The following is a 24981-nucleotide window of genomic DNA, read 5'->3' as shown; positions in this document are numbered from 1 at the left end:
GGGTGTTTTTATTTGACGCATACACCATGTACATTAAGTAGAGGCACATCTTGTCTGTCTTCGTGAAAAGAAATGTAAGTTGTGAAATTTGAGGAAAACTGTTTTTGTTGAGTTGCTGAGTTCCCATGTTCATCCAACTTTCTTTTCACCATGGATGTAAACGGCGATCAACACTTGTAACCCAACGTGCTGTGCATGTGCAGTGGGCGTGGTTTAAACTGGTGACGTCACACTACGAACCGAATACTCAGTCTGCCTTGATACAACCATGCGCAGGAATTGCCAGAGGATTGCAAAGGATTGAGGCATTGGTCACACCTCCAAGGAACATATTCAAAAAATGGACTCTATTTCAAGGATTGAGACTGTATCCAACTTAATTTTTCCATGGCAGTTATAGATTTTGAATGACTAAAGTGTATCCTACCGAGAAGAGCCTCGGATTGGGCCCATGAGGCTACTCTGAATTGATAGACTAGTACAATTTCTTTGGTTTCGAAAAAATTATTAAAATTTACTTTCACCATTAAACACACTTTTGCACCAACAAAGAGTACATGCCGAGATGAAGGTCTACGATGTGTTGTCCCGAAGAGCAATGAATGCAGAGACTTATCTTCCCTGTAACCGTGTAAACATCGTTCTCGTATGTCATGTTGTCACATTTAATAATGTAATCAAACAACCAATCCATCGACTCCGCTGAATAACTGTAAGAAAAAAATTGCATTGGATTCGGAGGACACGGGTTATTCAAACTATGACAAATGGAAGCGAATGGCTTTAATAATTTAATCAAACAATGAAGCCATCGACTCCGTTGAATTAAGTGTAAAAAAGAATTACATTGAAGTCGGAGGACACGGCTCAAACTATGACCAATGGAAGCGAAAATTCATTTATTGCGTTGTCAAACGTAGAAGAACATCTAACAGCACGAAATGATGCTGCGCATGCGTAACTTACGTTTTGTGGTATTCGTTTACTGTAAATTTAACGCCCCCTTTCAATACGGTCCGAATGCGTCACAACTATGGGGAAAAGTGAGTGTAGCGTATTGTTCCTGACACAGTTCGTAGAATCTATACAGGAACAATGACGCCTTTTACCCCTCTGGAAGTAAAATAGATAATTTTTAAAAAATTCACATCACACTCCTGACATCTCTCACTCCTGACGCGGTTCGTTGATGTGATCAAACGGGAACAATGACGTGCCTCACCACTCTGGTAAGTACTTCATAATGACATTGCGTGACAAAGGCATATTTTTTAACGGGCATATTCATATACACGCCTGATCAAGAGAGGATTGAAGCCAGCAAGTAGGGACTTCAAAAAGCGGGGTTTTTGTCCATTGTTTAACCTTAATTTTCTTCCCGATGAGAGGGTAAACCCCTTACTCTGGTGTATTTCCAAATGGTGACCAAATGAAATATCAGCCATGAGCCTATAATAAAAAAATTGCTAACGTTCAAGATAAAGATTGTAGTTTCATTCAGCGAATTCTATTTTGTAATATTTCTGGTTGAAACCTTCACAGGTTGTCCATTTTCCACAGAGCTTCCTCATTATATTAGCACTAAAAAAGAGCCGGGTTATTTGGGCCCATCTCACAGCCGGGGGGCGAATTCTGCCCCCAATAAGAACTTGGCGATGCCACACCCGATTTTAGTTTGAAACTCGCAAGTAGGTACAAACACCCCTTATCGTCACACACGTGAAGTTTGAACTCAATTCAACGTGTAGTTTTGTTGTATATGGTCATTTGACGTTCCTGGCTAAATGCGTGCCAGTCGTTGTGCATTGAGCAACGTTTGGGCAAAAGTTTTTCTTTGATCGAAAGTTGTTCATAACAAACTGAAATCTATATTTTAATCCCAATTATCAAGATGCTTGGTATAACTATAGTTGATTGTGTATAAGAATTACTTGGAATTTCATTTGGGGCATGGGGTACCCGTCCTTTTTACATTTCGGTTGTGGTTCGCATATTTTAAATACGTTTTTCCTGGTTAAGTCCAGTAAAATGCAACGTCAAGTTCATGTCAACACTGGCAACTTCGCTTCTGAAGAAATTTCAATTTGGTTCTTTCTAGGGTTTCGTTTTCGCAGTCACCACATCCATTGTCGTTTTATTATCCTGGTTCGTTTGCAGTCATTTTATTCACTCATTTCAGTCACTCCAACCATTTTACTATCCATGTGGGTATGGATTTTACTGCTTTCGTCTAACTGGTGCATGCATCAAGGAGTTCAATTTATGCGTGATACTGCTTATGAGTTGTTGCCATCATCTATGTAATTGTTTGTTTATGATAATCCTGCTTTATAGTCTTGGTATTAATTTGAAAGTTCCTTCTTATCATTACTTGCATTAACGTAGTATGTGTTAACCTGTAAGTTCACCTGTGCTCTGTTTTTATTTATTTTATTATTTTTTGTAGTAAACGTGTTCGTACCGAGCGCAAAATTCGTGATGCTGTCACATAAGCTATTCGCAATGCGAATTCGCAATCGAATTTAAACTGCAACGAGTTTCGCATTCACCATAAAAGTGGAACTTGGAAACTTGAAAATTATTTAGGTCTGGATAAAATTGTAACGGACAGTCTGTTTTCCGTAGTTTACTAGAAGACGGCACCACTGTCCGCAGCGGAGGGGCACCGGCGGCGCGCACCTGGCCTGGTTTTTGGGTCTGGGGCAGCGTGCGCTCCGGAAGTAGGTAACTAAAATAAACCACTTCAGTGGGGTTCTTTTGTTGGGGTAGGCGGGAAGGGTTTGGCTAGGTTCCAGGGCCGGGTTAAATTGTTACAAAATGTATACTTTTTGTATGCTAAGAATGAGTTGTGTTTTTGGAAGCATTGCGGCATGTTGCCGGTCTTGGGAAAATTAAAAATGAAACAAGTTGAGTTTCGGGGTTCAAAGCATTTGAATCAACTGTGTCCCCTTTTTCTAGCGTTTTGCTATATTAGAGGACAAGAACCCAAATAGGTTACAATATTATGTTTTTCAGTGGCGCGAAACCATGTCTGGAGTGGATTGACAGGATCATTTTGTATGGACCTTAACGTTTGTTAACATAACAGACATCCATTTTATCCATAGGGATGTCTATGTTTGATTCGTGCCAGCTTAATTCATATCTTCCATTAATATCCCTTTTACCATGACGCTTAAAGACATATTCAAGAACAAATCTGCTGACTATCTTTTTGGTAAAAGAACCGATGGTTTAGTGGCAAATCATCTTTCAGAATAACGTAAACACCCTCTTCAATGAACGAGATTTTGGTTGTTGCTAATAAACGTTCAATTGACCTTTTTTATATAGAGCAATAAAACTGCCGCTAAAAATATTCATTATAATCGGGATTCTAATTAGCCAATCAGAGTGATCCGTCCAATTTTGGTGGAAAGCCCCATATGTTTTGCCCAAAAGGGCTCGCAGATTGCTCAAGTTGGTAATAAGCCATTTGCGAGTTAAATTTAAATAAAATCTGGTGCACTGAGTTATTCGATTGCACACAAACATAACAATTTTAATTTTAATTTCCCAGACTAAAGACACTGTTGCTATACCTCGTTATTTGAGACAAGCTTTTGCATATACGACCACCATTCTCTGGAATGGACTGGTACCTTTGTGCCCTTCTTATCCATTGGGAATAGTGTATTTTCGCGAGGCTTCTCTTATGTAACTAAGCAAAAGCTTGCCCCGAATCACGAGGTATAGCAACAATGTTTTTGGTATGGAGAATTCAAATTGTTCTCTTCCCGTGAATTTAAAGAACTCAGTGTACCAGATGGTATTCAAAGGCCACTCGCAAAAGGCTTATTGGGCAACGCCGAACACGCATATCAGGGAGCGAGGTTGCACTGACCGTTCGAGCGTGTTTTTAAACTGCACGCCGAACCGCAAAGTGTACGCATCAGTGGCGTAGCTACTGTCCTAGTGGGTGAGGGGGCACATCTCATGGGGAGCACCAGCTTTCAGTGATGTGGTTTTGGGGGGCAGGTTTTAGTTAGCCTTGTTCAATATCCATTCATCCGTTTTTTTGTTTTTTTTTGGAGGGCCCCACCGGGGATTTGTCAGCCACGTGCCCCCCCCGGCTACGCCACTGGTACCCATCACGAAGAAGGTGGCCAACACCCGGCCAATTACCTACTTGACAGGAATTTTGTTTGAGAAAAAAAAATCGAAATTGCAATTTATCGTAATTCCAGTTCAAAAATGCGACTTAATTCAAAACTGCCGTGTGCCGGTAATCTTTTCTAAATAGAATCCTGTTTCTATAGATTTTTTTTTCAGATGAACTTGCTAAGAATTTCACAGAACATATATCAGTAGGCCTAGTGGTTGCACGGTCAGTGTCTTACTATAGGCAAATTTTTCTCAGCGCAACGTTACACTGCCCACAACAAAACACAATTTGGAATTGCTATGCCACGTACGTTGGTGCTGGCTGAACAGCCAGTGCAGTACGTATATGAAATCGCAAGATAGTGTACTTGACTGGCCACTGATTTCCACTTGTTCATCATCATAGTCAACTCTCGCTAGTACAGACTTGATTAATTTAAGACGAAACAACAATCGTAAACCGTCAGTCCTGCATTGTGCATGTTTCTATTGGACAATATTCTTTTAAGAAAACACAGATAGAACAAAATATTACGATTAATGCTAAAGATTTTACAAACCCAGTCCGCTTGAAATGTGAAGTAAAGCAACCTTTAATTGGAGGTTACCAAAAACTGATCGAAATAAATGAGAAGCATAGATAGAAACGTGTTATCAATGCTCCTAACACTTATCTTTATCGGCTCTCAGACATTTCTAGTCCGGACAGTCCGATAAACAAACCCTGGCCTCTTATATATTTTGGACCTTACTAGGATTCCCGACCCCAGACCTGATAAGAAATCGCCATCACAGGCACACATAAAAGGGTTAAGCGTACTATTCGATGGAAGTGCAGACAAAAACATTAAGCAGTCACGGTCGAAAGAATCCCACCGTGAAGGGGTAAATTTTAAAAAAGTGAGCAGGTAGTTATAGGTTGCATGTGTCTGTTCCACAGTTACTGCATTATAAATGAAGGCAGAAGGCAGCTTGGTATCATTAATATTCACAACAATAGGAAGACAAAAACCTGTATATCATGACTTTGAATATTGGACAGACTTCACCGATGAAGCATTTTGGAGACATGGAATTCATTATTGCAATCGGCATACTTTTGGTTTCTAACGATATTGCAGGGACTGGACAAATTATTTTAATATAACTATGACTTAATTTGTTATAGAAGAAGAATGAAAAACAAAGAAAAACAACATAATTCTAGAAATTGGGAACAGACTTTTGTTTTAACAATGTTCTTTATTATGAGAGTCGACTGTACTGCTCCTCCATATCAAAGTCTAGATCTGAATCCTGCCCTGAAACAATCGCTGCTTTCCTGAAATAATTGTCACTTTTATATAACCTAATATCAGGTTTTCTAGCCGGTCCTTTGTTCACATCGCCCATCTGCGCATACTTTGTTCACTCAAGATTTCTTGAGTCCATTGTTGGAATCGCCAAGCTCAGTGTGCGTACTACTGAGAAGCTTTCTAGCCGGTCCATTGGTCACTTCGCCAATCCGCGCATACTTTGTTCTATGAAGCTTTTTAAGCCCTCCATTGTTCGCGTCTCTGATTCGATTTATTACACACTTAACACAATAATAGTTTATTTTCAAAACTTCTAAAACCGTTGGAGTTGGTCTTTAAAGACAAGAACAACAAACCGTATGTCGGATAGATTTGAAATTTCGAAGAGGTACTCAGTAATCAATGTTAAATACGTGATTACTGTCAGTACTGGGAATTCTTTTGTTTCTCTTTGTTTTTCATTGCTCTTCTATAACAAAGCTATAGATATATTTAAGTACTGTACATGTAATTTGTCCAGTAGCAGAAATATGCCGCAATTGCATTAATGAATTTCATGTCTCCAAAATGCCTCGTGTAAAGCATGTCCGACGGTTAAATTCATGGTTCATGTATATTGATTTGGCCTTCGGTTATGCACATTAATCATGAACTGCCTTCATTTTATAACCCAGTAACTATGGAACCGATACAAAGGGAGCGACCTATAACTGCCTGCTCATTATTTTTTTTAAAAATAATATTTATGATTAATGTTTATGATTACAAAAAGTCACTGAATCATTTATTTCATTGAAGCACAAGGCCGACTTGCTGTCTGCATTTCCTTGCATCGAATAGACTACGCTTAACCCTTGTCATGTGTGCCTATGATGGCGATTTCTTACCTGGTGACGGGAATCCTAAGGTCCAAAATTATTCAGAGGGTTTGTTTATCGGCAAAAACAAAACGTTCCTGAACCTGTCCGGACCAGAAATGTCTGAAAGCCGATAAGAATGCGTCAGGAGCATTGATAACATGTTTCTATCCATGAGTCTCACTTATTTCTACCAGTTTTTGGTAACCTCCAATTAAAGGTTTCTTTATTTCACATTTCAGGCGGACCGAGCTTATAAAATATCTCGCATTAATCGGAATATTTTGTCCTATCTGTATTTTCTTTACAAAATGTTGTCCCATAGAAATATGCACAATGCAGTCACGGTTTACGATTTTTTTGTCTTAGCCAAGTCTGTACAAGCAAGAGTTAACTATATAGTTGTTTACACTCACATGGAAAAACAAAACAGAGATGCAATGATTGTCACGAAGCTCTGTTTTGCAAACATAAAAAATATAAGAGCAATTGTTATCGATGTTTAAATTTAAAGTGGTTAACGTAGCAATAGGCTTAAAGAAATGGTACTTTTATAAAATAGCATGACAACTGAAACATTTATTGTAGCTGATGATCATGAATTTCTCAATCAAAAAAATAATGACCCAAACGTCAAATTAATATGGTCCTTTTGATTTAAAGAATCTCATTATAGAAGAGCCAAATGGCTGCATATCATACATATATTATCGACACAAAGATGAAAACACAAACTTTTAATTAAGATACCCGAAGCAAAATGTTATGGTATACAACCAGTTTATAAATTTAAATCAGAAAAAAAATCATCCGATATAATTGGTTATCAAATACGTTATTAGTTTAAAAAAGAAATAAAAGTCTGAATTCAAATTAATGAACAAGTATATGAATTCATCAAGTTAAAAGCTAGAAGAGGCGACAATGTTATTCCAAAGCATACATTATATGCATTAAATGCAAGTAAGATTGGAAATGTGGATAAAGACAAAATAGGAGAAGTAGTAAAGCCAATTTTTACAATAGTAGAAATGGTAGAAAACATATGTATGTAAAACTGCTTATGGAATATAGTAAAAATGGTATGAAGAATCTCTCTCATATTTATTATGGTGAAAAACGGATAGATTCTAATGAATTTGACGTTGGTAAAGAATGTAAAATTAAGTCGTTAACTATAATTTAGTGATGACATTAGCTTATTTTACTTTTCCATATCGCATTGGTATTGAAAAGTGGCATTTGTCTTAAATAAATAATATACGTATTTATTATTTATATATCTATTATAAAGTAGTATATTAAAAGGATGAGTCAAAAGATATTAATACCGTACAAGCTTAGATCGTGGTCACGAGACAGTCTTGAGCAATACATCAAAGATTTCAACCAGAAAACGTCGTCATTTAAAAAAGGATTATATGAAAGCGATTCAAGATCATCACAAGACGTAAAAAAGAACACCTCAAACGACTCGTTGAAACACACAGTTTAACGGTCACACCCACAGGACGCAACGGAAGGTTTACAAGACCCGATTACGCGCGATCAAGTCTTATTTAGATAATGGCAAATTTGATCGTGTCGATATAACAAAAACATCAAGATTTAAAAACAATAGCGTCAATTTTGAATTTAAACTACTGCGGGCGTGATCACATTTTACAACTATTACAGCAAACTGATTCGCGACAAAATCGTATCAGCCTGGAAAGAAATTGGTTCGCGTCGTCAAATTAAAGTTCAATCAACGATGGTTGATGATTGATGGTTGATTTTTTTTTAATCCAGAACGCAGACCTGATGACGACCGAGACAAAAGTTTACAACATACATTCAATACAGAGTACACCATTGTATCGAGAGTTGCCTCGTTAAACCAAATTATGCTTGAGCACAGAGACAACTTTATTGAACAAATTGAGCGTTTTGTCAATAAATGTTCGGGGTATATCGTTGACGAAATAAACAGATTTTACATCAACATTGTTAGGTATGGCGACATTGACGGAAGCAGTTATATCGAACTAGAAAGATTTGCTAAAGCCAAAATAGCCGTCGTTAATATAAAAAATGAAGATCAACAATGCATACGATGGTTTCTGAGGGCGGCTTGGGTAGATACACCCCACGCAGGTTACAACGACTCAAAGATAAACCAGACTTTAACATACACAAATAAAACACAACGACTTATACCGAGGACGACGGTCTTGCTTTTACGGGTATCGATTTTCCCACACCGTTACCGCAAATATCACGCATCGAAAAAAACGATTATCAAAATCAACGTATTTGGATACGAATACCCCGAGCCAGAAGAAAAAATAGGAATTCGAGGAGCGAGTAGCGACTCCTAAAATTATTACGTCCCAGGACTTTTTCGGGATGCGTTGTTAAAACACAGTTTTAACACTTGTTTTTTTAAAAAGCTAAACGAGGAGGCATCTCTAGCGTAGGTGGTAAACGTTATGCCAAAGCCAATAACAAACACTTGTCTAATTACGACCCGAGTCAACCAACGTCGTATATACTCTATTTAGATGCAAATAATTTATACGGATGGGCCATGAGTCAATATTTACCATTTTCAAACTTTAAATGGGTATACGCATGAGGTCGATCTCAACGTTCCGTTTGAGTTACACGATCTTTTTAACGAATTTCCTTTGGCTCCTGAAAACCAAAAAATCAAACTTGATCGTTTTAGCCCGCAACAAAAATTAATGCTCGAAAGCAAAGCCATAAAAGTTAACTCATCGCTACGTTGGCACCTTAAAAGGAATACGTGGTACACTATCAATTACTACAGTTGTATTTAGGACTCGGATAAAAGTTAACCAAAGTACACCGTGTGATGCAATTTGTATACGTCCCAAGATGTATTTGATCTTACTTATTAAAGATAACGTCAACCTTAAAAAAGCCAAAGGTGTCACAAAGCTCGTAACTGAGAGATCTACAACACAAGTCTTACAAAGACTGCTTATTCAACTGGATCAAGTTTTAAAATGATCAGTGCCTCATACGATCGTATCAACATCAGTTTTACACGTTTGTACAAAAACATTTGTCGTTGCATTCACGCGATACAAAACGATATGTTCTCGGCAACGGCACTGATACCGTAGCATTTGGTGACAAAAGTTCGAGCTGGTTCGAAAACTTTTAAAACTTGATCAAAAAAGTAAAGGCGGTACCTCGGTGTCTTCTGGCACAACTTGAAGTTCTTCTTTCACAAAAGAACGTTTGGGTCCGTTTAGCAGATAATACAGCGTCAGCCCCGTTTTCACCTTTTTACCGTTGACTTGTTTAAACTGACTCGTGCGTTTTTCTACTTGATAAACGTCCACACTCCAGACGGGATTGGTCGCCCTTTTAACGGTACGGCTCTCCTGTTCACTCGGGTAGTATAAATACCGAACTATCTCATTGGAAGGAAGTTCTTGCCGTTTGCTTTTTGGGACGGGAGCAGACGGCTTTTGTTTTACTAGGTCCAACTTGATGGCTTCCTCAGGCTTTTTATCGATTAACCGAGTTTTTTCTTCGTTTAATGCTTTTATGACCTGAGGCAACTGTTCGACCCCTTCCACGTTACGCACGCCGACATTTAACATTTCCTGCGCGTACTGAAAACCAAACAATCGTTCGGCCAAAGTCCTATTAAATCTTTCAACGATTTCTTGGAACCGATGGATCTCGGATTCGCCCACTTGAATTTTGACCTTATTTTTTGACCTTATATTTAGGCCAAGTCAAAGGCGATCTACGGCAAATTCGTTTTACAGCTTCTGTGACTTGCTCGGCCATTTCACTCATCAAAGGTTCAGTTTTTTTATACCTGGAACCCACGTCGTCCACAGTCAAAGCGTATTTATAAGTTTTTCTTTTAAATTTTAAAGTTAAAGCTTTTTAAATAAACTTAACCATATCTGTAATCCAAAAACCGACCAATGCAGTTCTTCCTATAGAATCCACACCAATTCACGAACTTTCTGATCTTCTGAAGGCACGTAAAAATCTGAAAACTTGGGCTCCGGTGACAAAGCCATCTCGTGTATACCCGTCAACTCAGAGTAAGCACGCAACGCTTCGTTTACTGTAAACTCCCGCTGACTTGCTCTTGTCTCATGCGTTTGTTTAAAAAGTCCAACAGATGTACGCAATTTTCTTCCCAGGTCTACTTAGTTTGCACCAGTTGTTCCAAGGCAAAGTCATGTCGTTTCTTCTTGCATCGATTTGATTTTGAGACAGGCTGCTAAAATAAAAAGTTGCCAACGCATAATAGCTCCTCCGACCATTATTAATGCACTCGCCATTTTATTTTATAAACGTTTTAATTTAAAACATGAATAAAGAAAAGGAGAAAGAACATTTGCAAATCAAAGACCTACTGGCAGAAATGCTATCAAACTAACATCGAAGGCATGCTGGGTGGCATGTGAGTCGGCATTGATCATATCAGTGACACGGTTTTAGAGATCCAAGACCACTTGCACCAAAAGACGGGGGACATGCTAGCAGAGGTCCAAGACGTATTGGCAGAAATGAGAGTCAAAACTTTCCACAAACGAAATCTATTGACTAAATACGAAGACATGTTTTTTTTTGCGGTGGTTGTGTCTTTGATCGTGTTGTCTTTCATGTCTGTGATTTGGAAATAAACCTGTTTGTGATTTTGCCCTTAAATTAAAAACCCTTAAATTATAAAACCGTTTACATGTATTATAAAAAGACACGGAAAATTCAATACACAAAGAAACTAAACCCAAACCGCCGGGTAAAAATACCTCGAGCTATTAAAGGCGAACGACGAGAAGTCACCATTACACACAATCCGATCACCAAAGCTCCCGGTCACCCGTTAAATGTTAAATTCCCGGCGTTGGGTGAAGAAGATGTCGTTGTACCTGGAACCGTGAAATTGGCTTTCAAATTGGAGCTAGACGGAGCATCGGATGACAACCGTACTGTTTACAACAATGTCGCTCGTAATTTGGTGTCGGATCTCAACGTTAGTTTACAGGGTAATAAAATCGTCAGTTACCGAGACGCAGACGTATTTCACAATTTAAAGACAATTGGGCTGCCTTTGACCCAGAGTAAAAATGTGGCATACGTTGGTTTAAAAACGCAAAAACGTGGCCAAGTTACGCCTAGACGCAGCCGACAAAAATGAAGCAGCAAACGACGGTAAAGATAAAGCAATCGCCGACGCGTCTGTTTTTGTAAGCGTCGCGACGCTTACAAAAACAGATACGCAATTTCTTTGGACATACCCATGTTGACAGATCACGGACCTTTCTATCCATCGGGTCTCAAAGAACCTTTAACGTACCAACTGACGTTTAACGGACACGACAAGGAAGTCAAGTCGACCAATACAGCCGTAGAGTACTCAATTTCGGACCTTACGCTAGAGTACGAAGTCGTAACCAATCGTGTTTTGGGTCAAGTTTTGCCGCAAAAGCACAAAGGCACCGTATACTATCTATTCGATCGAATCCATTCGTGGAAAAAACAAGCAGTCAACAAGACAGACACACTGTGGAAGTTAAGCATTGATTAGACAATTAAAAGCTTGAAAGGGGCTTTAATTTTGTTCAAAGATCCTACCATTAAAAACCCGCAAAGATTTTACAATCCGCACGTTACGAAAACCAGCATAACCTTCGAGGGGAACCCAACCAGCTGTACTCGCAAGGTTTGTTCGAGTATCAACATTGAAACGAAATTTCCAAGTTCTTCGGCGATTCAGATACCGAGTCTGGACGTGCAGTTACAAAAGACCTAAATTTGACCGGCGTTGACATGGGTGGCTAACTGAAAGACAAATACGGGCTATGGCTCGACTTTAGAAGTTCGGGCGATAACTCGACGCATGGCTCGGGTAGGCCTCCTGGAGGAGAAGGAGGAGGAGGCATATCGATTCAAATGGAACGGAACGCCGAGACGACGGCCGGGACACTTTACATGTACGTGTTTTTGGTAATGGATGCGCAGTTGATAAAAGTTATAAAAAAATCCGCATTATGCTTTAATTGTTGGAAAGACCGGCAGCGAGAAAATCAGTGGGTCTTGGACCTTTGGAGAAGTGAATATCGGTTCGTATTTGAAGCCATTGTGATCATTTGTCCCGTATTAAGCAAAAACAAAACGTATCTAGAGAAACTCTGTATTAAAAACGACGAGAACGTGTATCTTTGCAACTTGGAAAAAGAGAGGCTTGAGCTAAACGAAGCGATTGATTTATATCAGAGGGCATTTGACGGTGTGAATACGCTATTTATTGTGGACGATTGTGCCGATTGTATATCAAGTATCGGAAGAAATCTAAAGGAGGCAACACTTTTGCGTTAAATCGTATAGCGACAACAATATCTTAGTCTAAGTACCATAAAAACTAAAACAAAAACAGATGTTTTAAGACTCGTTTGGGGGTTTAGTGACTACGTTGCCGGTAAAACTAAACAAGTAACACGAGAAAAAAAACTAGTAAACTTTCACAAATTCGCTCTGAAAACATCGAGATGCTAGAAGCTCCTAGTGAAGCCAATCGAGTCAGTGACATCGTTGACGAGCTCACTCACGATGGAGAATCGCAAACCGAAGGGTTAAACTTCCGACAGTTAGTCACACTGGACCAATCGTTACAGACGGTCAAAGGAGAGCTCGTGTTAAACCGGGACAAGTTGGATGAGTTGGACGCAAAGATTCAACAAGTCAAAAACGAATTAAAGGAAGCGGCGTATGGGAAGGAGAACGTGCAGAAATTCAACAACAGTTGGACGATCTAGAAGTGGAAAGGCGGGGTACGTTAGAAATTATTAATAGAAACACCGATCAGATTCGTACCCAGATCAATCACATCAAAGAAACGATCACCGTGATACTGGACGGCGATTTGACATTACGCGAGAAAATTAGACCGTTGTTTAAAGAACAGGGTGTGACAATTGTCAGAAATTCTGAATTCCAGAATGGCACTGTAAGTTCAAATGTTTCTATAATACTGGTATCAATATCTTGTCTATCAGGTCTCGTATTTGCTGGGCTTGGTGGTGGTGATGGATCGGGTATTTCTCACTCTTCACGCCTGCGTCCTTCGGGTCTCCTTCCAGCAGGACTTCCTTCGACTTGAGTTTTTCATTCGATTTCGGTGGATTTTGTAATGTTGAAATATCCAGGATGAAAGCTTACTTTTTTGACTTGTACGGCCTTGTCACCTTTCAAATTATCGATGGTATTTTCTAATTCAATCGTCTGCTCGCTTTTGGTGAAATAAAAATAATGCGTTTCCATTTATAATAAACAATTTTAAATAAGACCTCCTTCTTCTTCGTAAAGTATATATTTCAAAACGACGCCACTCCAGTGTTTATTAGAAACTTTAAATAGGTCTTTTACTTTGTCTGCTGGTTCTTTCGTAATGTCTTGATAACAGACGGTAATAAGAGCGCGAAGTGGTTTGCTTCTAGAGGTCTTGCCTCCTAAAATTTGGTTTAGTTTGTACTCTATGCCGCCCGCTAGATCTTCCGCCAATTGAATGTATAGTTGTTTAATTATTTCCTTTGTTTTAGATTTGGGCTTTTTATAATCAAAACACTGATTGCATTTGCCACCTACGTTTTCTACTTCAAAGTTGGTATAAGGCTGTAGTCTTCTAAAACAATCGAAGAAGTCTACAAGTCCGTTTTATAATTTTTTTTCACGTGCCGGCATGTGTCTTTTTCGATTTTCGCAGAGGCAGATTTAGGGTTTTTTTGTTTAGTAAAGTGTACAACTCTCTTGTAAACGGTGGTAAATAATAGCCGTCCATCGTCTTTTATAAATAGTATTTATTTTTTGTTTTATCGTTAAAAACGTGGTGGGGAGGAGTTGTGCGGGTTGTGGGTTTAGGGGGTTGTGGGTACTTTGGGGGTTCTTTTTAGGGGGGTTATGGGTGCGTTTTAGGGGGTTGGATAGGTAGAGGGTGAGTGTTTTCACTTTTAATTTTGGGAAATATCACTTTTTTAGTCGGGTAGTTATAGGAGGAAAATTTGGTCTATAGAATGCCAATTACAATACTACTGTATCCGTGGCACGACTGGTTCCGCTACAAGCGTACATGTGTATGAACATGGAGCCACACGACTGTGTGTGTACCGCGTACTGGGATCGATCTGTGTGCCAGGTATACTGTACCGCATTATCTCCTTTTCGTCGAGTGTTTGTGCTCCTCTCTTCATGATTTACAATAATGCTGAAATTGTGCGTAATTTGGTGGATGTACTGGAAACTCCGCGAAAGAGCCGGGATTGAAATTCTTCGAGTTTGCGACGAATGAGACCGTTCTTCAAGCTCGTGCTGTCGTTCGCGGCTACGCGTGCTATGCATAACTAACGCGCGCACACTGTGGTATTTCCTCTCCATCTGTCGATGGCTTTGCTAAGCTCCTCCTGTGTGGGGTCCTCGTCCCATCTTCCATTACCGACTTGTTTTGCGAAGTTGGTCAAAGTAATTCTCGCTCCATCTTTCAATCAGACTGCCACTTTCCGTAATGACTTCGCTGGACTTGGAATTAGGGAAACGGTTTCCTCGGTGGTGGGACATGTTGCTTGCTTGACTCCGTCGTACATGACCCTGCTGTCTGCAGTGTCAGCGGCAACCCGTTTGCCGGAGGAGAGTTCCAGCCAGTATATGGTTGGAGCTGTTTTTATTTACTTCACCGCTGTATTCAACCGTCTGGCATATCGTGGCTTACACCTCAGGCCAAAATTCCCCGGTTTCTGGTCAGGGGCTGGAGTCCAAAAGTGGTGCGGCGACGCTGTTTTTTCCCTCACTTGCTTTCCCTAGAAATAATGTACGTATAACACGCGATGCCCTTCGTGCATTGCGTACCGCCGCTACCAACACTGAAAAAGACTGGCCCAAGTTTTATTTTGGTTTATCTTTTTTTTGCGTGTGTTTTTAATTTGGTCATTTGAGTTACTTTTTCAGAATGGGGACGCATAGACGTTCCTGAGATAGCTCTGTTATTGGTTTATTTTGCTTTTTTGTTTCGTTTATTTTGTTCACATCTGTGCCAAATAAGTTTACCACATACTGTGGCATAAATACACCCTCACAAAACAGGATGGAAATAAAACATTAAACTTCCCGAATAGGAATTTTACATGTATGGATTGAAAAAAGTCTCTTACGTTTAGCATACTTGCACTCTTGGTAGATGAAAAGACTCATTGATACATTCAGGGAGAACCAATTGGCATGTGCTTTAAATATAAAAAATAATGATCAGAATTGAGGTATTCATCAATGGATTCTCTTAATGAAATGATCCCTATTTCAGAAACATTATGCCACAAGTATCTTTTTCTTGACCTTTAAACTTTTAAAACTTTCTGTAATTTGTTTGGTAGGTTCTACTTGTGATGGTGAACTACTCATGTAAGTACCAAAATTGCTACAGTGCTATTATGAATGTTTATAATTTATTTTCATGTTCTTGACATGTTTATCCAAGAATTTAGTACTTTTTCCTACTGCACCAGCTTGACTCTTCAGACATTTAGGTTCCTTGGATTTACTGAGGTGTGCCATATTTTAATTCAAGCCACATACTGGATAATTTGGAGAAGTTCACCTCAAACCAACCTTGGACACGATATTGAGGCTCCACCCCAAGTAAGTGTAAATCTATTACCTCACACCTATAGGCATTTTGTTTGTTCCCTCCTGCGTAGCTTTGCTCGTGTTTGTTTTAATTTAAACCTAATTACCAGGCCACCAAATCAACAAGGTTTAACTGCAAAATGTTTTTTGTGGGGGGGGTAAGACTTAATTTGTTGACTTGATCAGCAAGCTGGTCTTTATATAATGAGCCTTTTCCTGGTCAGTGGATTCAGCTGATCTGGCACGAAAAAGCAGGCTTATGCTAATGCACTTTCAAAAGAAGTGTATGCCCCCATTAATTAAGTCCCGCCCAAGTAAGGTTATTTTGACCAGTTGCATCTTATAGGTATGCATACTCCTGTATGATTACCCTTTACATGTTGTGAACATGCAGTGCGGCACTGCTAGAGGTGCGTGCATCATATTGCTAAATGTGCAATGGATGGGTGCAATGATGCTGCCTTTTTTCTCATGGGATGGGTATTAAGTTATAGACCCTCAGTGGAGGAGAAAAGATCTACGGTATTAGTGCCGCAGTCATTGACACCCTCTGATATAGACTCCCCCAGAGTCGGTTCAATCCATGTTGTACTATCCAGTGGGGTTGTTAGTTTTCACAGAATGAATATTTGCACTACCTGACTGGGACTGGCTGAAAGACAATACAATCACTTGGTTGAATACATAAATTTAATTTTGCTTTCCTTGTCAAACTCTATGCGCTATTAATGCACTATTAGACTGACACTAGGGCAATATGTACAGCTTTTAAATGCCTAGGTGAATTGAAATGCACTTACTTGTGTTTGTATTTGTGAACTGACCTGAGAATTTCAACACATTTATAACTAATGTAAGCCTTAATTGGAACACATGAGCCGAACTTTGTTATATGTCACTTCGTTGAAAAAAAATCATTTCTCTTTTGTATTCTTCCCTGTCAGTCTGGTGACTGTTCCAGCCAGCTTACAAAGGTGGAGTGTCGTGCGCTGTACACGAGGCAAACTTTAGATGAATTTGACAGTAAATTTTTCCCGTTTGCTGACAAGAAATGTACCCTTACTGGAGGTCTGTACTGTGTTGCTGCCTCTTCGATCCCCTGCCCAGCTGATTTTGAGATCAGATATTTTTGCAGCGACCAGTCAGGTATGCTTTCGAAAATGTGCAGCCACTAAACACTGAAGATAGATTCACTCTCCTGGCTAAGACAGTGCATAGGCCTAGTCTTCACTCACTTGCTGTGCTGACCAGGCCATTTGCCCTATTCTTCATGAATCATAACAAACAATAGTTTAATTGGATTTTTCTCAAATTGTAAACCCAAGTTGAAACCTATCCAGGTTAGATATTCCTTAGGGAAAAATGACTTGCGTCAAGTCGAAAAATGACTTACGCTGCAAGGAATTATAGTATAACTGACATTGACTCGGCATATTTTCTTCACGAGTTTTATGCAGATGTCTTGCAGTAAGTTTCGATGTCAGTTTGATTGTATCAACAGTTTATAATTTCCCAAGATATGCATGCAGGACAACCAGACAAAAGTATTGGCTTTTGATGACATGCTCAATAATGCTCAGACCAACACACACAAGCTTCATTACCTTCCATACCTAGTGTGGACATTCCTTAGTTTCTGTGTAGTTACGAGAACTTCATGAAAATACTCATATTTCTTGAAATGTGAACATGATTTTGAGCTGCTTTTTTGTAGAATGTTACCTTAACTGTTCCTGTTCCTTTTGCAACAAATAAAGTCAACCCCAAAATGCCTCTAAAACCTCATTTTCAGGGAGGGGAAACGTCCTGTGGACGTTGGTAAAGTAAGTCCACAGAGCGCCTTCCTTTTCATAGAGTGTGGACATCTTTTGTTCATGAGCCCACACTAGGTAATGCAAGGATGGCGCACTTCAGATTATCATCAGTTGGCAAATTTTTGCAAATTGTGGGATTTTACAGGGTTCAAGCATGTTCCTGGCAAAATTCTAAAGGGACATGCGCATGAGATTTAATGACAGAAATCCTGACATCTGAAATTCTAGGACTTTCAGCAGATGGCCTTAGAAAACCCCGTAACAAATAAACATGAGGTTTCCTACATGTAGGTTACATCTAAGGATGCAAGATGTACTGTACACAGTGAAATATGGAAGGGCTGCGTAGCACCGTGATCAGAATATCGACAAGAATATAAGATTAAATCAGTGCTCTGAAATATATGATTGCCGAGCTTTCGGTAACTGAGTACCTTCTTCAAGGCAAGCAGATTAAGTTCTGAATGAGTGCGGAAAAATTCACGAACATTCCCCATGGATGCAGTGTTCCAAGTTCGAAAATGATGCACTGCTCCAGTTCCTTACGCTGTACATCAGATGACACTTTCCGCAGGATGCAGACACGATGTATGTGTGATGACGTTGAGAATTTCTTAACATTTGCGGATGCTTTTCACCGAGCACTGCGCTACACATCTGATGTGTCACAACATTCTATTACCTTCCTCGACGTGCGTGTCCAGATCTGTGCACGGAAACTTGGCACAACCGTGCATTACAAACCCACAGATTCCCACAGCTACCTGCAGTATCAATCGTCTCACCCCCTCAAGTGCAAGAACTCCATCCCTTACTCTCAGTTTCTTCGACTGCAGTAGCAATGCGGAGCTCTCTGCGCGTGGGAAGGCAATGCTAGGTTTCTTTCATCCGTGCGGTTACCCTCTGGTTATCACAGACGCTGCCTTCAACGCTGTATCTTCAATCCCGCGCGAAACGGCTCTGAAACCCACCGGGGCCAAGCAACGTGATCGCGTCCCCCTCGTACTCACATACCACCCTCCCAGTACGTAATATTCTTCTCAAACATTTTCATACGCTCGGTAATGAGGCGGCCACAGCTTCCATTTTGCGCGTTTAGGTGCGATCGTTCCGTCGGGGACATGGTTGTATGTTCCCGGTTGGATTCCGTCTCCCCGTCAAAAGCAGGCAGCAATTCCCCTTGTCAGCGCCCCAGATGTAACACCTGCCCCTACATAGTTAACAGCCTGTCGGTCGTCGGCCCCCGCGGTAGCTACAGAATACGCGGGGATCATACATGCATTACAAGTATCGTCGCTGTGGTAATCTGTACATCAGAGAGACCAAACGTCGCCTTGGTGACCGCTTCACGGAACACTTGCGCAGTGTGCGCCAACTAACGCCTGGTCTCACTGTCGCGCTGCACTTTTGCGCGCCGCCACATTCCCTTGGTTACATAAGCGTCTGCATTCTGCGGAAAGCGTCATCCGATGTACAGCGTAAGGAACTGGAGCAGCGCGTCATTTTCGAACTTGGAACGCTGCATCCAGGGGGAATGAATGTGGATTTTTCCCGCGTTCATTCAGAACTGACTCTGAAGAAGGTACTCAGTTACTGAAAGCTCGGCAATCATATATTTCAGAGCACTGATTCAATCTTATATTCTTGTCGATGTACTGTACACAGTGATGTGTTGACAATTGCCTGCCTTTGTGCATGGGCGGAAATCTCTCCTCGATGGTGGGGGGCATCAATTCACACTTTTTTTGCGCACACCGTGTTTATTATCTTATTCCATTTATAAAAACGCAAAGAAGAAAATCCTCGATCCATCAGTTCCTTTAGTATTTTGTTTTGCTTAAAACATGGAGGGGACATTTGACATTGTGTCCCCCATACCAAATTCATGGGGGAGGGGTCCCCGTCCCCCCATCATGCCTATGCGCTTATCTACTTAATGAACAGTCCCTCAAGGAATTACTAATTTTGAAACATTTAATACTCATAGGGCCTAACCCGTATTTTTTCTCTCTGCAATGGATCCAAACCTTCAGTGGTCATTGGCCAATGGTCCCCGTTGGCGGGCACCAGGGGAAACTGCCTGAGCTTACTGCCGTAATCTACTCGTTGAGTCATCAAATTACAATGCTGTTGAAAACAATGGTACATTTATTACTCATAACCCGTATTTTTTTATCTGTAGTGGATCCAAACCTTCAGTGGTCATTGGCCAATGGTCCCCGTTGGCGGGCACCAGGGGAAACTGCCAGAGCTTACTGCCGTAATCTACTCGTGGAGTCATCAGATTACAATGTTGTTGAAAACAATGGTACATTTTTCCTGGTCTTCGCCCCAGATGTGCTAAACTATGGGTGCACCATCTCTGTCGGAGATGGGGCATACATCGACTTGGGCGGGCACATGACCTCATGCACGTCTGATCCTGGTCAGTGCCCAGGTGGTCAGTCCACATGGTCGATCTGGATGAAACTAAATCACGCAGACAACCCCGGCCCGGTCACGTTCCTGTCATCCGGCACAGGTAGCAACACAGGCGTGTCCTTCTCTCGTTTACTAGCTGGGAACTTTGAAGTTGCCATCAATGTGGGGTCAGCACAGTGGCTGCGAAGTCTCGATGACAATTTAATACCAGATGGGGTCTGGTTTCATCTGGCCATTGTGATCGATACCACCGCTTCCTCCCAGCTTGACGTGTACATTGATGGCACTCAGCAAGGAGTTTTTTCATCAATAGATGGAATAAGCACCACAGCAACACCAACACTAGCAACACCATTCTTGACCCTGGGTGGGACCAGCGGCAGTGATGGTCAACGGGATGCCACCTCTGCATTCAGTGACTTCATGGTATTTGAGACAAAATTAACGACATCTAAAATAACAAATCTTCATGAATGTGGCGTTGTCGTTAATCCCCGTGAGTATAATTTAGGCCTACTGTAATTATTACCGTTCATTCGGGGTCCGAATGTAGTGGCACCACGCCCACGCGCATCCTCTTTAAACTGATGTGCATCATCTGTATCTTGGCAACGGTGGCGTAGGCACGGGGGGAGCCTGGGGGCACGTGCCCTGCCCCCCTACAGAAAGTCATAATACTCAGCGGAGAAGGCATTTCACACATTTCTGTGACCTACAGCCAAGCCTGGCAACGCCACAGTAATAGTTTCTAATTTTGGTGACTGTTACGACCGAAATGTTGAAATCGGCCTTACATTTAATTTTGCCCGTAGCCAGAATTTGCCAACGCATGCATGCCAATTGGCCTTCAAGTTTGCTGAAACTGGCCAGCTATTCTCGAAACGAAAGTGATGCTATTGTTATGGTGCGGGAAAAATTTCCGTTTGAAATCTTCAGTGTATCCTGGGAGAAGTTGAGATCCGCTTATAAATAGGCATTGCAAATCTGTTCCCTTGTCTATTTTAATGTGGTGAAAGCAATACTTTATAGGTTGCAGCATGCATCTGTTCTTGAGCAAGAAGTTGTTTTCGAGCAAGTTTAAATTGAGGCTAGTATTATTTTGTGGCTTGGTGTACTTGACAAAGACCCTTGAACTTCAAAATTTTTGGCTCACGCTGTTAAAATTCGCATGATTGCCTCTATTCTCCTTCGACATGCTGGTTTTGTTCAGTTGAGGCGCAGATCAAAGAGGTATGGAATATTCTGCAGCTGGAAGTCTCCAACCCCAACGAGCTGAGGTACCGGTGTGTACTTCAATCTATGGAGAGACCGGGGGGTGGTGATGTGGCATGGCACCTCTACCTGCATAGGAATAAGATCCCCTTAGGAGATCGTACCATGTCCAACTATGGAACATGTTTCTACAAGTCGGACTTGCTCATCAACAAGTATAATGACCTCGTCCAGAGAGGATGCACCTCAAATTGCCAGATAATGTGTGAGTTTAGGAGTAGCGCCCAGCTGTACCAGACCCGGAATATTGCTGAAGCAGGTAATTTTGCCGTTGTGTTAGAGTGTCCTGTATCAATGTATGTGTATTACACGTTTCTCTCCGCGTTATTCTTCAGGCATTTTTATTCACTTTGGATTTTTGTTTTATCATTTGAAGAACATTTTGGAGCCTTTTTATTAAATTGCTACAAATGCGAACTTGCATAATGGATGCCCCAGGCATAAATGGCAGTCACATCTACCAGTATCTCGCCCCCAAAATGTGTCATTTGCTTTTGCACAATTTGTTCACACGGGTTATAAGTTTTCATTTCACGAAAAACGGCAAACTAAGGGGCAAAGTGTTCTTATAAAAACTTAAGTGAGCACATTTTGGGTTTCATATTTTAATTAGAAAACCCCAGAATGAACAGTGTGTTCCGTTATGATATCACATTAACGGCGCCGCTATTTATCAGCATGGGAAACCTTTAAGTTTACAGATAAGCACCCTCCGATGTGACCAGGATGACAAAGCCAGACAATTTGCTGTCGCGGAGGCTTGGAAAGTAATTCATATCATGTGGACCCATACTGTTCAGTGCAGTGGTGTAAGTAGGGCTATTATGAGCGGGGCAGCCGGAGAAGCACACGTTTTCTTTCAAGGGCACCAAAAGACAATGAGCTGCAGCAGAGGTTTTCATGGATTTCAAATGGGGGAGGGGGGCATCTGGGAGACAAAAGCATTCGCTAGGGGGCACGTACCTCCCCCATGATAGTTACGTCACTGGTGCAGATCTTTATGAATAACGGCGATGGAACTTTATTATTTTTTGGATATAGCCTCTACATTACTCCAACTGGAATAGTGTATAAGCTGCCAAGATTGTAGGTGAATTTATTTTTGTCTTCGATTGGGGACCCTGAACTAAATAGGGTCTTTAATTGACAGTGGCACATGAAACATGTGGGAGGTTGTTGAAACAATAAGAGTTACCAAATTGCAGGCCAATAAACATTAGCAGGGGGATTACAAGCACCAAATTGCGAAAATATATGGCCCTTCGGTACCCTGCTCCAGCTTCTTTTTCTGGATAGGTATGACCTAGTTTCTTAGGCTAAAAGTTTACAAAATGCAAATCAGTGTAAAAAGATGCTTGTCAGATAGGAAAGGCTCTATCAGTTCGTCTGTAGCGGTATCACTCTGTCCTCATGGAAAATGTCACAAAATGTAAGAGTGGTCCAACGTTTGTTGGAGTAACATTCATAGGCATCCAACACATGCAGCAGGGAGCCGTTATAATGTGCAGACTAACTGCGTTCACCCAAAAATCCACCACTGCATTTGTTGCATTTCAGGGACTATTTCAGCCGTGTTGAATTTTGTTACAAAAGCATATGACAGAGATTATCATTCATTAAAAACTTGTCTCTTTGATCTGAAAAATTTGTCTCTTTAAATTTGATTGATACATTTATCTCTTTAATCTGATTGATAGATTTGTCTTTGTTATCTGATTAACAGATTTGTCTCTTCAGTCTGATCAATGGATTCGTCTCTGTAATGTGATAGATTTGTTTGTTATTTGATTGATGGATTTGTCTCTGCAATCTAATACAGGCGATTCACAATAGTGCGCCTCCAAGAGTTTGCTACGCGTTGGCCAATCACAACTCGCGAAATCTTTTGACCCAATGCGTGTTTGAAAAGGGTCGACAGATTTGGCGCCTTGTGATTGGCCAACGCGTTGCAAACTCTTGGAGGCGCACAATTGTGAATTGCCTGCATTGATAGACTTGTTTCTTTAATTTGATGGAAAGAATTGTCTTTTATCTTATAGACATATTTGTCTTTTTGATGTATTTGATAGATTTTTCTATAATCTGATATATTCGTCTCTTTAATCTGATTGATAGATTTTCTCTGTAACTTGATTGATAGATTTATCTCTTCAAACATTGATAAAATTATGTATGTAATCTGATAGATTTGATTTATGAATGGACTCCCTGGTTAAGCAGCAGTAGTCCTCGGGACAACCCAGTCGGTGACAATGAAACATTAGCCCACCTGCTACAGGTATACATCTTTCCGTTTCATTCTGAATATCAAAACCCTGTTGTCCTTTCTCTTTTTAAAAATTTGTGTTTATACATGTAGAGACGTGCATGCATGCGATCAAAAGAAGACAGAAAACTAAAATCCGGAAATCAATGATTTGGTTCTCCAGTATTGCCAACTTCAGAAATTAAAATCTGAGAAGTGAGCAAAAAAGACAAGGTGTGACTCGATTTCCAGTCTCCTACAGTGTGCTACTGATTGTTTTTCATGTTAAGTTGTGCATTTTTCAGCTCTCACTCTGACACTCTTTCACTCTGGCATAGTGAAAGGGTGAGAATTAGGAATTAAGAGCCCTCAACAAATCCCCTTCCCCGAAGGAAAAATTGGAGACAAACTTCAAGACGAGAACAAAAACGGAAATTCCCTCTACTCCCCCTTACTTGAAAAATAGCCTGATATGCAGAGTATGAACTTAAAATAATGCTATTCGACATTATTTATGAGACTTAACCAATGCCCCAGGCCTGTCTGACTTTTCCATACGAGCTCTGGGAAATTTAACTTTCCTGGGAGTTCGGGACACACTTAGCTAATATTTTTAAAAGTTTACCCTTCTTTTTTTTCCATTTCAAAGGTGTATCCTGTTGATGGATGCGCTTATCCAGTAAGAATTGAGTGCAGGGAAAGATACACCATGAAAACCCCAGAATATCTGCGAGACCGTGAGGGTGTGACCATCGCACACCTCTGCGACTTGAACGAGGGACTTCTGTGTCTCAACAGTGACAATGCGGCGTCAGCACCATGCCCAGATTTCGAAGTTCGGTTTATTTGTGCTGGAAAGAGAAGTAAGATTATTACACCCTTTTTATTCAAGGCTTGATTGACTGGACTGTAAATTGGTGGCATTTGGCAACAAGAAAATGTAAATCTTTGGAATTTACCCTTTGCATTGATTATAAAATTCTGCTACAGATGAATCCAATGGCCACGTGGGCACTATCACTAGCCCTGCTGTGAAAAGGCACAAACCCTCTGAACTTGGACTCTTAGCATCCTAATTAGCTATCCCCTTCAGTGAAAATATATATCCGGTGATTAAGCGGCATTTGCTGGGATGAGGGCGGGGGGAACATGCTCCCGTGCTGTCTACACAACATTTTGCAAAGGACATGATTTTGGCCTTAATTACCAGTGTCTTCGTTGAACAGTGGGAAGGTACAAAGGTCACAAGTGACCTGGCTTAATTCTCGGTTGATTTTTAT

The 24981-nt window shown here is 40.6% G+C and overlaps 1 protein-coding gene and 1 long non-coding RNA gene across 2 annotated transcripts in view; both read left to right on the top strand.

Moving 5' to 3' along the window:
* Positions 1 to 1027: 1027 nt before the first annotated feature.
* Positions 1028 to 15961, top strand: LOC110978716 (uncharacterized). Its single transcript, XR_015428295.1, has 3 exons — positions 1028 to 1229; positions 15697 to 15724; positions 15891 to 15961. It is a non-coding gene; the product is annotated as an uncharacterized LOC110978716 (long non-coding RNA).
* A 955-nt stretch (positions 15962 to 16916) lies between these two features.
* Positions 16917 to 24981, top strand: part of LOC110978803 (uncharacterized) — a 33086-nt gene continuing 25021 nt past the window's right edge. The window contains exons 1-5 of the mRNA XM_087148670.1: positions 16917 to 17095; positions 19946 to 20680; positions 21395 to 21715; positions 23643 to 23734; positions 24351 to 24564. Coding sequence (XP_087004796.1) covers positions 20164 to 20680; positions 21395 to 21715; positions 23643 to 23734; positions 24351 to 24564 — 1144 coding nt within the window. The 5' untranslated portion in view covers positions 16917 to 17095; positions 19946 to 20163. The remainder of the gene's footprint in view (positions 17096 to 19945; positions 20681 to 21394; positions 21716 to 23642; positions 23735 to 24350; positions 24565 to 24981) is intronic.

The sequence above is a fragment of the Acanthaster planci genome, linkage group LG18 (assembly GCF_054643075.1).
Source record: "Acanthaster planci isolate LZ-2023a linkage group LG18, COTS_SCS, whole genome shotgun sequence".
Lineage (NCBI taxonomy): Eukaryota > Metazoa > Echinodermata > Asteroidea > Valvatida > Acanthasteridae > Acanthaster > Acanthaster planci.
The sequence above is the reverse complement of the archived record's forward strand: the minus strand, read 5'-3'. Positions and strand labels throughout refer to the sequence as shown.